The 13,990-nt window shown below is 50.3% G+C and overlaps 2 protein-coding genes across 4 annotated transcripts in view; both read left to right on the top strand.

The window, feature by feature from the left end:
* Cacna1s (calcium voltage-gated channel subunit alpha1 S) overlaps window positions 1-9,966 on the top strand; it is a 63,613-nt gene extending 53,647 nt beyond the window's left edge. For 2 of the 3 annotated variants that reach the window (XM_027417492.2, XM_035445209.1), the window contains 11 exons: window positions 346-473; window positions 3,012-3,108; window positions 3,249-3,351; window positions 4,095-4,196; window positions 4,468-4,592; window positions 6,280-6,408; window positions 7,103-7,353; window positions 8,614-8,696; window positions 9,154-9,245; window positions 9,498-9,650; window positions 9,793-9,966. In XM_027417492.2, coding sequence (XP_027273293.1) covers window positions 346-473; window positions 3,012-3,108; window positions 3,249-3,351; window positions 4,095-4,196; window positions 4,468-4,592; window positions 6,280-6,408; window positions 7,103-7,353; window positions 8,614-8,696; window positions 9,154-9,245; window positions 9,498-9,650; window positions 9,793-9,966 — 1,437 coding nt within the window. Of the gene's footprint in view, window positions 1-345; window positions 474-3,011; window positions 3,109-3,248; window positions 3,352-4,094; window positions 4,197-4,467; window positions 4,593-6,279; window positions 6,409-7,102; window positions 7,354-8,613; window positions 8,697-9,153; window positions 9,261-9,497; window positions 9,651-9,792 lie in introns of all 3 variants that reach the window. The other variant, XM_035445208.1, reaches the window with a different exon arrangement.
* Window positions 9,967-12,584: 2,618 nt separating this feature from the next.
* LOC100765797 (spermine synthase-like) lies at window positions 12,585-13,780 on the top strand. Its single transcript, XM_035445174.1, has one exon. The coding sequence runs from the start codon at window positions 12,620-12,622 to the stop codon at window positions 13,718-13,720; it is 1,101 nt and encodes a 366-aa protein (XP_035301065.1). The 5' UTR covers window positions 12,585-12,619; the 3' UTR covers window positions 13,721-13,780.
* Window positions 13,781-13,990: the final 210 nt, after the last annotated feature.

Here is a 13,990-nt window from a genome sequence, read left to right as displayed (position 1 = left end):
GTGTGAGCAAGCCTGGCAATTCAAAGGATGCTCAATGTAGACAGGAAAAGACTGGCTGGATGAGAGAGGCATGGGCCAGGTCCAGAAGAGGCAGAATAGCTCTCAGAAATGAGACTAGCCCCCAAAGAGGTGCCCTACCTTGGTTTTAGTGAATGGTCACCAGTCCCCTGGCAGAGCACATTCTGGGCAAGAGCAGAGGCTCAGCCTCACTTGCATGTGGACTGTGGAGTGTGCTGGGGGCTAGAATGAGGAAGGAGCCCCATTCCTAGTCTGCCCCTGCCCTCCAACGCGACACCAGTCACTATATCACCTGCCTGTGCTATGGGAGCCCTTGTCCTTTTGCAGATCATCAACCTCTTTGTGGCTGTCATCATGGACAACTTTGACTACCTCACCAGGGACTGGTCCATTCTGGGCCCTCACCACCTGGATGAGTTCAAGGCCATCTGGGCCGAGTATGACCCGGAGGCTAAGTGAGTCTTTGTGTGCAGTGCTGGGGTCTTACCAACCTCCCTGCCCTTCCATCCTAGTGTTCCCTCGGGAGTCTCTCTGTTCTCCCCTAACCCACCCAAGGCTCCATGGGGGAATCAGCATGTCTCAGAGTTGGAGGGGATCCCTCAGAAGAAAAACACCCTGACTTTGAGGAAGCATTTAACCAAGCTTCTAGTCAGACACTTAGAACTAGGGGGTGAGGAGTGGGCTCTCAGTACCTCACCAGGCACTCCAGGCCTGGCTGCTCACTGTGGGCTCTGCTCACTGGCTCTATTGGAGATTGATTACAATGCCCAGGCCCCACTCACACTGTCTGAGTTAGAGTCTTCACTGCCATTAGCCTGGTGTTCAAGCCACCTGCCTACACTTTAAAACTTGGGGAGGGGGCAAGTAAGATCACATTTGCTAAATGTTTCCCAGTTATCAGGTTTAAATGCTACATGTATTGGCTCATCTGATCCTTCCAGCAACGTAAGGCACAGGTCCTCTGGTCACTGTAGTCTCACAAATGAGCAAATTGAGGTGCAGAGAAATTAAGTGGTGGCACCAAAACTCAAGGCAAATCTGTCCAGAGTCCTTGGCAACTGCACTCTAAAACGTTTCCAATGGGAACATTAAAAACTAGTGGCATAGCTGGGCGGTGTTGGCTCACACCTTTAAAAACTAGTGGCAGGGGGAGAGGAGGCTGGAGAGATGGCTCAGTGTTTAGGAGCACTAGCTGCTCTTCCAGAGGACCCAAGTTTGATTCCCAGCACTTATGTCAAATGACCACAACTACTCTAGCTCCAAGAGATCAGTCACCCTCTTCTGACCTCCATGGGTATCTGTACACACATAGTATTCACACAGACAGACAGATACACACACACACACCAGACAGACAGACACATACACACACACACACACACACACACACACACACACACACATTTTTTAAATCTACTTGCTTTATTACTACTACCCCACAATACTAACCTGGGCCTAGGAGCTGAGACATGGCTCGGTGATAGACACTGGCCTGTCGTGTAAGAGACCCTGGCCTCAATCCCAAGTGCCAGTTACCAATATCAGTGTGTGTGTGTGTGTGTGTGTGTGTGTGTGTGTGTGTGTGTGTGTGCTTGTGTGTGTGCTTGTCTGCGTGTATACTCAGCATCTAGGGTACAGATAGTGTGGGGGTCTCTGCAAACGCCAGACAGTAGAGTAATAATCTATGTGACACAAAAAGGAAATCCAGTTCAACACAACTCAGTAGCTGGTATTGTTCTAATTTTAGAGTCTGACACAGGCAGTTTATTTTAGCCATATTTAAATACAGTACAATTTGGTGAGGAGGGGGACGTTTCCTAGTGTAACATAATCCCATGTGCATTGGGAGGCATAATTACATCAGAAACTCTTTTCAAAGTACATGCCACTTCTTCCACAAAGATGGGTTCTATAGACAGGCTGTGAGTGTTATCTTAAGAGCCTAGGGAGCATCTGTGTAGGTCATATAGGTAGTGCAGAGGTTACCTAGGTTATTGCCTACCTCTGGTCCTGCTTGTAGGAATTTGGGGGAGCCCCCTGGCCATACAGACAGTGCAAAGGTCATCTAGACTATTAGCCACCTTCAGGCCTAGTTGTGGAGGTTGGGGGAGCCCGGTATGGCCTGACCCTACAGGTAGCTCAAGGGTTACCTAGGCTATTAGCCACCTCCATTCCCAGCCTTCTGGGCAAAAAAAATAAAAAACAAAAAACAAAAAAAACAGGCCATACATCTTCTTCCTTGAGAAGGAAAACATTCCTGGTTTTCTTGGTGCTTATCTGTGAGCACCAGAACCTATGAGCTTCCTACAAGACAGAAATGTCTCATTTCTTTCACAGCCGGCTCTGAGGACAAGGCAGTCAGTCCATAAAACATTCCAAATGAATGCTGTTAGGACAGCACTCCTGAACATTGCCTGTTCCTCTGTGACATAGTCACCCGACCTTCCCGGTTGCTCTGTTTGGGTCTATTCCGGAGGTCATGGTTGCACTGCCATTGTGTTCCCAGCTCTGGAGGAGTCTCTGAAGTGGGCTGCCACTCCCTTGATTTACTAATAAACCCCAGAGCCCCCCTTGAAGCTTGACCAAAACCTAAGGAAGGTCTCAGCATGAAGGAGATGAAATCCAGATCCCCTGTGCTAGAGGATAACTCCCTGAAAGAAAGTGTGTAACTGCTCCACATTGAGAGCCCCATTCTGTGGTGGGCACCCATGAACCCAAACCTCCCCTTTTCTTTTGAAAGGCTTTGGGGGGCATCTGAGAAGAGTGGGGGGAGGCCCAGGAAGGGGTGAATGTGATCAATTTATGTGTATGCAATTTACAAAGAATTATTAAAATATATTTAAAATAATATACTAGGCCTCTTAAATCAGGTTTAAAACTAGGAAACCTCCCTGGCCCCCTGGCTTCCTTCCCTCCTTTCCACTTTTCTGAGTAGAGAGCAGGAGTGCTGTGGTGACATTCCTGGATATACTAGTCTATGTGTCCTCCCACAGGGGCAGAATCAAGCACCTGGATGTGGTGACCCTGCTAAGGAGGATCCAACCCCCTCTGGGCTTCGGGAAGTTCTGCCCACACAGGGTAGCATGTAAGGTAACAAACCTCCCAGGCTAAGCAGCTGTGGCTTGGAGAAGGAAGATCAACCTCCCTTCCCATCCCACACCAGGTGTGGGCAACCTGACGAGCTGGGCCTGGTCCCAGGGCATCGGCAAGTGCTACCTCTCCCTGCACAGAGGCTGGTGGGCATGAACATGCCCCTGAACAGCGATGGCACCGTCACCTTCAATGCCACACTCTTCGCCCTGGTACGCACAGCACTCAAGATCAAGACGGAAGGTGAGGGACTTCTCGTGCATGCCCCCTTTCTCTCTGAGATACTGACACAGATTCCCAGGAATGTGGACAGGAGCACAGTCACCAACTCCTCGTGCCCTGTAGATCCTGTAGGGAGTCTGGGAATGTTCTGCATTTCAAGATCACTAAGGTTCTGTCCCGTATTCTCAGCTGTGTCAGGGCCAGAGACATGACGGTGCTCACTAAGGGCTAGGGTCCCCCTGAGTGGCTCCGAGTGGGACAGGGGTAGGACTCAGTACTGGGCATGTATGAGAACACACACTTGACTCCACTAACCATAGTGGGAGCAAGGGAAGAAGGGAGGTTGAGGCAGGGTTTCAGTGTCTTTGGGGCCACACCACTATCTGGGCCAATGAAGTCTGAGACAGCCATGAGCAGACAAGAAGAGGGAAGCCAGGACTCAAGAAGGAGCAAGTTAGAGCAGCAAGAGGACTGCTTGGGGACCATGGGACAGACTGGAGTGTGTAAGGACTTGACATTTTAATAGAGAGAAGGGGAGATGATGGCCTACAATTAACCAGTCTGGTCATTGTGAGTCAAGACTTCTGGGGAGTAAGTACAGGACCCAAGGGTTGGGCTGCCCCTGCCCTCATCCCATTGCCAGGGTAGAGTATAGCAGCTGCCACAAAAGAACACTGAGCCAGTGTGTGCTGGACAAATGGCAGCTCACCAAGCTTTGTCAATTCAGGCACGTTAGGGATATTCGTACCTTTCTCATGTCCCAGGCAACTTCGAACAAGCAAATGAGGAGCTGAGAGCCATCATCAAAAAAATCTGGAAGAGAACCAGCATGAAACTCCTGGACCAAGTCATCCCTCCAATAGGAGGTGGGTGCTGCTTGGGGAGACCTGAGTCTAGGTTGGGAAAGGTTGAGAAGCTTCCTCAGGAAGTCCCTTAGCAATCTGACATCTAGACACTTTTAATACCGTAGGCAGATGCCATGAGCATCTGTCAGGGCACCAACTCAGGGTGAAAGGAGCCCGTTCACCATCTCAGCAGGATGGACTGAGCACCTGGGCCTGCTGCCCCACCGTTTCCCTTTCCGAATCCAGTGAGACTCCCACTGGCCTTCACCATCTCCCTTTTGACTGTCTACAGATGATGAGGTGACAGTGGGGAAGTTCTATGCCACATTCCTCATCCAGGAACACTTCAGGAAGTTCATGAAACGCCAGGAGGAATATTATGGGTATCGACCTAAAAAGGACACAGTTCAAATACAGGTGAGGCCAACCTAGGTGGGTTCCAAGGGGGTCCCTGCTGAACCAAGTCCTTCTCCGGGTCCCTCATCCACAGTCAGAGACAGAACCCTGGATGAACAGAATGAGACGGTGTTCAGGTTGGTCCATGATGGAAGGTGTTTAGGCCTCAGGAGAGGATCCAGGAGCTCCTCATCTCTGAGTGACTAGACCAGAGAAAATTTGATTTCTTCAAAGGAAAGACCTACAGCAAGAGCAGAGGTCTCACTGGGTAGTGGTAATGGCACACACCTTTAATCCCAGCACTTGGGAGGGAGAGGTAGAAGGATCTGTATGAGTTCGAGACCAGCCTGGTCTACAGAGTGAGTGCCAGGACAGGCTCCAAAGCTGCACAGAGAAACCCTGTCTCAAATAAAAAAGAAAGAAAGAGAGAGAGACAGAGAGAGAGAGACAGAGACAGAGACAGAGACAGAGGGAGAAGGAAAGAAAAGAAAGAAAAAGAAAAAGAGCAGGCCCTGCCCCTGCCCAGGGGTCTGCTCCACTGAGTATGTTTTATCTCATAGGGCTTTTGATTGCTTTTTTGCTTTTTCTGTGTACATCGTAATACACATGATTCAAAAATTCTAAAGTAGACATGTAAGGCTGGTGGTTAACAGCACTTGCTGCTCCAACAGAGGACCCAGTTCGGTTCCCTGCACCCATGTGGCGGTCAACAACCACCTGTAACTCCAGTTCCAGAAGATCTGATGCCCTCTTCTGGCCTCTTCAGGCACTGTACACACATGTGCACAGATATAATATGCAGACAAAACACCCATACACATAGAGTTAAAATAAATCTTTAAAAATAAAACGCACACACATTTGGGCTATACATTCAATGGCATATTTGAATTGCTCTTGTGGTTTTGAACTAACTTTATACTTTACACAATTGCAACTTTTATATGAACCATTTGAGAATAACTCACATCCTACATGGCACTCTGTCCGTTCAAAATACTTTTGTGTGAATTTCCAGAAAATGTGACATTGCCCTACATTATTCTCCTACATAGCCACAATATGACCACGGAAACCAGGCCGTTAGTGTTGAAACAGGCCTGCACTCTACCCCTCTCCTCGGTCAAGTTTTACCTGCTGCCCCAGTGATCTCCTTTACGGGAAAAGTAGCCAACACAGCATGCACGCCTTCTTGCCTTGGCAACTTGCTTTCGGGAATCACTCGGCATTCTGTCCTTAATGTGGTCTTGACCCTTTTGAGGACACAAGCCATGCTGTCCCTCTGGTTGGGTTGGCCTGATGTTTCCTCACACTAGATAGAAAATGTACATTTTGAGTAAGAATGTCCCAGACATGATGCTGTGTCCTCTGTGAAATTATCAGGTAACACTTATATTCATGTGCCTTTAATTGTGATATGAAGTTTTATTGGCTAAAAAGCATATGCCACTAAAGAGAGGCTCAGGTGGAGGGGCACAAAGTCTCTGCCCACAGGATTACAGATAACCCCTTAGAGACTTTTCAAAATGCAAACTGTCTCCTCCAGACCAGCGCAGGACCACGGGGGCCTCAGAGCCCTGCGATATTGATCCAGAATGGGGACAAACTTCAGGAAAAGTGTAGGTGCAGGTATTCAAAACAAGTGGGAAGGCGTTTCTGGTCTCCACTCCTGGACTGCAGGGCCACCCTGTCACTTTACCCTCTCTAGGCTGGATTACGGACCATAGAGGAAGAGGCAGCTCCTGAGATCCACCGTGCTATCTCAGGAGACCTGACAGCAGAGGAGGAACTGGAGAGAGCCATGGTGGAGGCTGCCATGGAGGAGGGGATATTCCGGGTGAGTGAGGGCCATGACCCAGTTCTGAGGGACTGGACACAGTAAGTAGCAATAGAGACAAGGTCTAGAATCCAGGCTGCACGGATTGTAGGGGCCAAAGATACCGCCTACACCTTGCCACCCATATCTTCTGGGACTCGGAATCTATAACCCAAAGTATTAAATATGATACACCCTTCCCTACATTATCCACAAATCCTCATCTAATTCTATCTCCTGAGGATCTGTTTCCACTCAGGCTAGTCCCCTATTCTTAGTTCTGTGGAGAGTTGTCACCTATTGAATCTTGAAGGTTCTTCCTGGACATCCCATTAAACTCTATTGGGTTTTTATGAATGGTGTCCCAAAGAGATGGCAATGTCCCATATCATTTGATTAGAGGGGAGCTGGATCACAGTTCTGCAGACTCCCAATTCAGTGTTCCATGTTTCCATGTGTGTGTGTTACTTGCATGGTTCCTTAGGTGTGTCCTGTCCCTATCTGTCAAATTTAGACCTTGCTGTGGGCAGGGACTATGTTCCAATATTACCTTTCGGTCTATTCTCCTCTGGCCTTATAGTTTCATCTTCCAATCTCCTTGCTTTCTCCTAACACCATCATCCCAGGGTGACAGCCCACCCCTCACCCCCATGCAGTCTGTATCCTCATGCCCTGTCACTGCTTCCAGGATTTCCACTCTCCCCCTTGCTTCTAGAGGACTGGAGGCTTGTTTGGTCAAGTGGACAACTTCCTGGAAAGGACCAACTCCCTGCCCCCTGTCATGGCCAACCAAAGACCCCTCCAATTTGCTGAGATAGAGATGGAAGAGCTGGAGTCACCCGTCTTCTTGGAGGATTTCCCTCATAACCCAGGCACCCATCCTCTTGCTCGTGCCAATACCAACAATGCCAATGCCAATGTTGCCTATGGCAACAGCAACCATAGAAACAGCCCGGTGTTTTCCAGGTAACAGTGCTAGCTTCCAACTGTGGGTGTACAAATTCTTTGATATTCTTGAGAGGGAAGGAGGCACCATGAAATTTGTAGAATGTCCTTTGTTTGCTGGGTGCCCTTGGGGACTGCTCTGCACCCCTAACACAAGAGGCAAACCTGGACTGAAGGGTGTCTTTGCCAGCAGGGGGCAGCCTCTTGTCAGCTTTGGTAACAAACCTGAGCCAGCCCTTCTGTGGTTCTCAGTAGGGAGGCGCAGAATATTTTGGTCACATAGTAATGTTTAAGAAAGGGCTTCCAGCAGCAGCAGCAGCACACACTGTAGGAAATTCTGGATGAGGTCAGTTGCTGGATTTGGGTAGCTCCCATTTCACTAATTCCAGGCTGTGATTTAAGTGTCATAAAATATAATCAGATGGGAGCAGAGTCCCTTAGCCATCACAACACAGGGACTGGGTTCCCAGTGGGGCTTCTGCTCTGGACAGGCCAGCTGAGTGCCGTCTCTTTGGGCTGGGCAGGAAAGATGCCAACTTAACAGCTACTTCCCCTGCTCAGGACTGCTCACACTTCACTCCAGTCCAAAGAGGCCTCTTGAATGAGGCCCTGAATGCTTGACGGGGTACCTGTGTCTTTGGTGCTAGGTGGTGTGGAGACACAGAAGCATCCAACCTGGGCTCTGTTGTTGGGGTGTGTGTCCTTAGGTGTGTCCTGTCCCTATCTGTCAAATTTAGACCTTGCTGTGGGCAGGGACTATGTTCCAATATTACCTTTCGGTCTATTCTCCTCTGGCCTTATAGTTTCATCTTCCAATCCCCTTGCTTTCTCCTAACACCATCATCCCAGGGTGACAGCCCACCCTGTGGTATGATTGGGAGCAACGAGGGCCAATTAGGTGTACTGGGAATACAGGTGGTTACCAATGACCATGGGCTGATCCAGAACAAGTTTCGGTTGCAATTGCCCATGAGAGCTATCGGGGAACTTTCAGAATGGACAGTGTCTATGGTGGGTCACAGACAATGGTCTCCATGTCTTGCCAGGTGAGCCCATGTGTGGTCAGGGTTGAGAACTAGCATCCTAAGAGTACTGAAGCAATGCAGATGTGAGAAGGGCAGGGAAGCATTGAGCAAAAGTGGAGGCAGCTATGAGTTTGGCTTCCTCCCCCAAAGTCAAGCGCTGGCAGAATCAGCCCTGGCATGAAGGCCACTGGAGTCTGCTGGGATGCACACTGGTGCTTCACTGAATGGGCTCCAACCTGCTCTGCTTCTGTTTTAGCGTCTGCTTTGAAAGGGAATTCCTGGAAGAGGCAGACACACCTGCTGCCAGAGAACCCTTCAGTCAGCCCTTCGGAGGCTCTGGTCAGTCTCTTCTGTGACTAAGAAGCTGGGCCTTCTCCTGGGGTGGGAGTTGATGGTGACTTCTTAGAGCCTGGGAGAGCCACTTAGAGCCTTTATAATGAGTGCTAGCTGAGCTCTGGGAGTGGGAGCATCATTGCCAGTCTGAGGAAGGCTCCAAAATTCTGGGGTGTAGTAGCAATAAGGGTACTTCCTTGCTCTGTAACACATGTTAGCATGCATGCACATAGCCACAGTGAAGAAGTGCTTACTGGTGAGTTTGGCCCTCAGCCTCTCCCAGACCATAAGGACAAAGCGCTGGGCAAGGGTAGCTGGGCCAGTTCTGCCTGACCTGGAGTTGGTTAGGCTTCAACATGTGTCTATACTCTAAACCACCTTCTGAAGCTGGCCAAGAAAAGCTCTGATGAGGTGGCCATCAGTAGTCAGCAGCCCCATTAACCTTGTCTGGCCTTGCCCACAGGACCTCAGAGCAAATCCCATGTGGACAAACCGAAAGGACTGATGACCCAGAGAGAGGTGCCTGGAGGCCTGGTGCCTCCTTCCCCACATCAGGTATCAAAGGCAAAGGCCTGGGAGGAATTACCATATACACCCCACCTGGTCAGGTGCTAGGAGTGGGGCTCTGGCAGGGGAAGGGCCTTGTAGGTAGCCATCCTTCCATACAGAAGGATCCTGTGCTCCTGCATCCTGCCCAGTCTGTGGGTCTTGGTTGAGACTCCCTGGGATGAGCTGTGGCTCCGCTGTGTCAGTTGGCTCTAGTATATCTGTTTAGGGGGGATCTTTGATTTTATGTGTTTGGAACAGCTCCTCCAGGCAGAGGCTCCTGTCCAGGAGGAGACTAAGGGCTCCAAGCCAAGGTCTCTGGGAACACCCCACAGCGGGAACTTTGAGGAGAGCGTTCCCAGGAACTCATCTCACAGGTGCACGGCTCCAGCTACTGCCTTCCTGATCCAGGAGGTGAGGTGGTACTGGGGGGCAGGCCACACCAAGGGGTGGCCTTTGTGATTGTCTGTCATGCGGAGAGGGTGGGACCAACAGTGGAGGGACCTAGAAGGCAATTCTCCTGGAAGACCCACCCAACCTCCTCTCCTCCCCGCAGGCTCTGGTTCGAGGAGGACTAGACTCCTTAGCAGCAGATGCTAACTTCGTCATGGCAACAGGCCAGGCCCTGGCGGATGCCTGCCAGATGGAACCAGAGGAAGTAGAGGTGGCGGCAACAGAGCTACTGAAGCAAGAATCCCCAGAGGGCAGGGCCATGCCCTGGGAGGCTTGAGCCTCAGGTCCTCCTTGGGCAGCCTGAACCAGTGTCAGGGCTCCCAGAAGATACTTTTTCCTCCCACGTGTGAGGCCTACACAGAATGACATGAGCTTAGAACTGCCATGACCAATGGCCAGAAAGTGCTGGAATGGAGAAGGGCTAGCCCAGCCCAGCAGCCTCCCCTCCCTCAATAGCAAGCTGCGTGAACTGGGTAGCAGTGGTCAGGAACCACCTCAACCAGGCAGGAGGCCACAGATGGACAGGACGGGCCCTTCTTCTCTCCAGCAAGAAGCGGGATTTGGCAGAGCTTCTGATGTCATTCACAAAGCCTGATCAGTGCCAGGGTCCATCTGTCACAAAGCCACTCCAATCAGCTGGACATTAAAGTCTCCAGGCCTGACACTGGCACCTGGCTTGTCTTTTTTTTTTAAGAACATTTTGAACTCCCTCTATCCTCTTCCTTAGAGAGCCTGGGCCTTGCAGAAGAGTACCAGGCCCTCTGCACTTTCCCTCTGATGGCATCAGAAGCAATGCCACGCCCTGGTTACACCATGGCCAACCTTTTTTGAAGCTGTGACCCTGTGACTTTGGCCAGAGTCCACTGCCAACACCAAGGCCAGTCTCAGTGGCAGTGGTTTATGGCTGTGGTTGTCACAGATTTGTGTTTCCATGGCTCCTCTTCCATACTACCCAACAATAACTAGCAGCTGCTGTCTACCAACCAAATGCCTCACGGGCACCCTTTTCAGCTACCATCTCCTGCCAAGGGATCCCATGTACTTGCATGGCACTTTCACACAATAGCCTCTCAGCTCCCATCACATTCAAGATGAGGAAATGGAAATGCAACCAGACATACCTGTAGTGTGTCTCTAAAGCAAGGCAAGGCTGGGACTGCCCTTTCCCCTCACAGGACACTTTTTCCTTCATTAAGTGTGGCCCAGGTGCCTCCTCCATGGCTGTTGCTGTGGTAACAAGGCTGGCCTGCTGTGTAGCCTCCTGGTGAACACCCCGAGTGGGCTTCTGAGTTTCTGGGGCCTGCCTGAGGACGCACATAGCACATGGCAGAGGTGACACTTGGTGACCTGTGCATCCGGGCCCTAGCCCCAGCTAGGCCCCAAAGCTTCCTGATGCCCTGTCAGTCCAGCAGTTTCAACTCCCCCCAACCCCTGCCCCAGCCCTGCCCACCCCACTCCCACTCTCCTCAAAGCTCAGCACCAATAGCTTGCCTTGTCTACCGCACTGATTAACAGAAGCCACCAGAAGGCCCTCCCCTCACTTCCTCTAACCATACTATCTATCTACCCCTTCTTTCTTCTCGACCTAATAAAAGCCGAGTCCTTGCTCCAGGCAAATCCTTTTCCTACCCCAGCCATTCCACCCTGTCCCTGTCTCTGCTCTGGGTCCTGTTTGTGCCGTATTCCAAGTGTGGCTCAGATTTACCAGTACCACCCTCTCATTGGTGATGCTCCTGCTCACCCAAAAGGGGCCATGCTTACCTCTGGGTCTCTCTCAAGAATCTTCCTGAGCACTCTGCCTCACTGACCTCTCACTGACCTTCAATCATCCTTCAAACCCCTGTTTTGCTGTCATTTCCCTGGACACTGCCAAGCTGTTTAGAACCTGGTTCCCAAGTGTAGACAACCATCTTCCCATTCCAGAAGAGACTGCAGTCCTGCTGTAACTGCATTTTACCCCAGCCAGACGCTAAGTTCTCTGAAAGCTGGAGCCGTGCCCACCTTGTTCACAGCTTCCCCCTAGGGCCTAGCACTCTTTACCATTCACTGGTGGCCCAGCAGCTGCTTGTTAAATCGGTGTTAAAAAGAGCCAAAGTGTAGACCCTACATGCTCAGTGTCACCAGGTCAGCCACCTTGGCTATCCATCTAAGCAAGGGGCCGGTAAGAGGAAAACAAAACAAACAAAACAAAAACAAAACAAACAAACAAACCCTCAGTATTACCAGGCATAGTGGCTCACACCTTTAATCCCAGCACTCGGGGAGGCAGAAGCAGGTATCTCTCCATGAGTTCAAGCCTAGCCTACAGCGAGTTTCAGAAAAGCCAGGGATACACAGTGAGATTCTGTCTCAAAAAAAAAAAAAAAAAAAAAAAAAAAAATCTGTGCCAAATGTGCCAGGCTGGATTCTATACTGGAGCCTCCGGATGGAGGAAGTTCCTAACCCACCCACGGGTGCTTACACTGTCTCCCATTCACCTGACCCACTAAAGTGCTCCTTTTGCCATAAAATACTACCAAAGCTGCTGGTCGTGTCTCAGTAGTTTTGCTTATGTATTAATGTATGTAGTCTTCTTAGCAATTAAAAAAGATATCATTGGCCGGGCATTAGTGGCGCACGCCTTTAATCCCAGCACTCGGGAGGCAGAGGCAGGCGGATCTCTGTGAGTTCGAGACCAGCCTGGTCTACAACAATTAGCGCGAGGCCTCACACCCAGCGCTCCAAGTTCGGGGCTGGAGGCGTCCCCGCTTCCGCCTCTAGGAGGCGGCTCGCCCCGCCCCTTCGCCCGGGGTCGCTCCCCGCGGCCCCGCCCACTCCTGGCCTTCCTCGGCGCGGCGCGCTCCCCGCTGGCCCGCAGCCTGACACGCCGCGCCGGTCCCTCAGCCCCCCGCGGTCGCCTCCCCAGGCATGGCACAGGGCCTCGCCACACTATGGCAGCAGCAAGGCACAGCACGCTCGACTTCACGCTCGGCGCCAAAGCTGACGGTGAGGCCATTCTGAGAGGCCTTCAGCCCATTTTTCAGGAGCAGGGGATGGCAGAGTCAGTGCACACCTGGCAGGACCATGGCTATTTAGCAACCTACACGAACAAAAATGGCAGCTTTGCCAATTTGAGGATTTATCCCCATGGATTGGTGTTGCTGGACCTTCAGAGTTACGACAGCGACGCACAAGGCAAGCAAGAAACTGACAGCCTTTTGAACAAAATAGAAGAAAAAATGAAAGAACTGGGTCAGGACAGTACTGTGAGGGCGAAGCGTTTACCACCCGTAGTTCGAGGAGGGGCTATTGACAGATACTGGCCTACTGCTGATGGGCGCCTGGTTGAATACGACATAGACGAAGTGGTGTATGACGAAGATTCACCTTATCAGAACATTAAGATTCTACACTCAAAACAGTTTGGAAATATTCTCATCCTCAGCGGTGATGTTAATTTGGCAGAGAGTGACTTGGCGTACACCCGAGCCATCATGGGCAGTGGTAAAGAAGATTACACTGGCAAAGATGTACTGATTCTGGGAGGTGGAGATGGGGGCATATTATGTGAAATTGTCAAACTGAAACCAAAGATGGTCACCATGGTAGAGATTGACCAAATGGTAATTGATGGATGTAAGAAATACATGCGAAGAACATGCGGAGATGTCTTAGACAATCTTAAAGGAGACTGCTATCGGGTTCTCATAGAAGACTGTATTCCAGTACTGAAGAGGTACGCCAAAGAAGGGAGAGAGTTTGATTATGTGATTAATGATTTGACAGCTGTCCCAATTTCTACATCTCCAGAAGAAGATTCCACATGGGAGTTTCTCAGAGTGATTCTTGACCTGTCAATGAAAGTTCTGAAACAGGATGGGAAATACTTCACACAGGGGAACTGTGTCAATTTGACTGATGCCCTGTCTCTCTATGAAGAACAGCTGGGGCGCTTGTATTGTCCTGTGGAATTCTCAAAAGAGATTGTCTGTGTCCCTTCATACTTGGAATTGTGGGTATTTTACACTGTTTGGAAGAAAGCTAAGCCTTAAAGATGAGCATCCCCTGAATGTCGTGTGCTGCAAGCTGCCTTCCTGACTTCCATATGCCCTATATGCCATCAACTGAGTCAGGCAACTGGTCCTGAATTCCTTCAAGTGTTTTTATTTTAATTATTATTTTTAATTTTAAAAAGCCAATGGGAAAGATGTATGTTTTGATGAGCTAGGGTGTTAATTTTTGAAAGTCAGCCGAAGGACAATTAGCCCAGCCGAGACTGCGGAATGCACTGACCCCCTAGAATGTGATTTTAGTATCTTTTC

This window comes from Cricetulus griseus, chromosome 5 (genome assembly GCF_003668045.3).
Source record: "Cricetulus griseus strain 17A/GY chromosome 5, alternate assembly CriGri-PICRH-1.0, whole genome shotgun sequence".
Lineage (NCBI taxonomy): Eukaryota > Metazoa > Chordata > Mammalia > Rodentia > Cricetidae > Cricetulus > Cricetulus griseus.
Note: the sequence above shows the minus strand (reverse complement) of the source record. Positions and strands in the feature narration are given on the sequence as shown.

Excerpts from the sequence above, each read along its gene's own strand:
- LOC100765797 (XM_035445174.1), top strand. The coding sequence starts at position 12,620 with ATGGCAGCAGCAAGGCACAGCACGCTCGACTTCACGCTCGGCGCCAAA.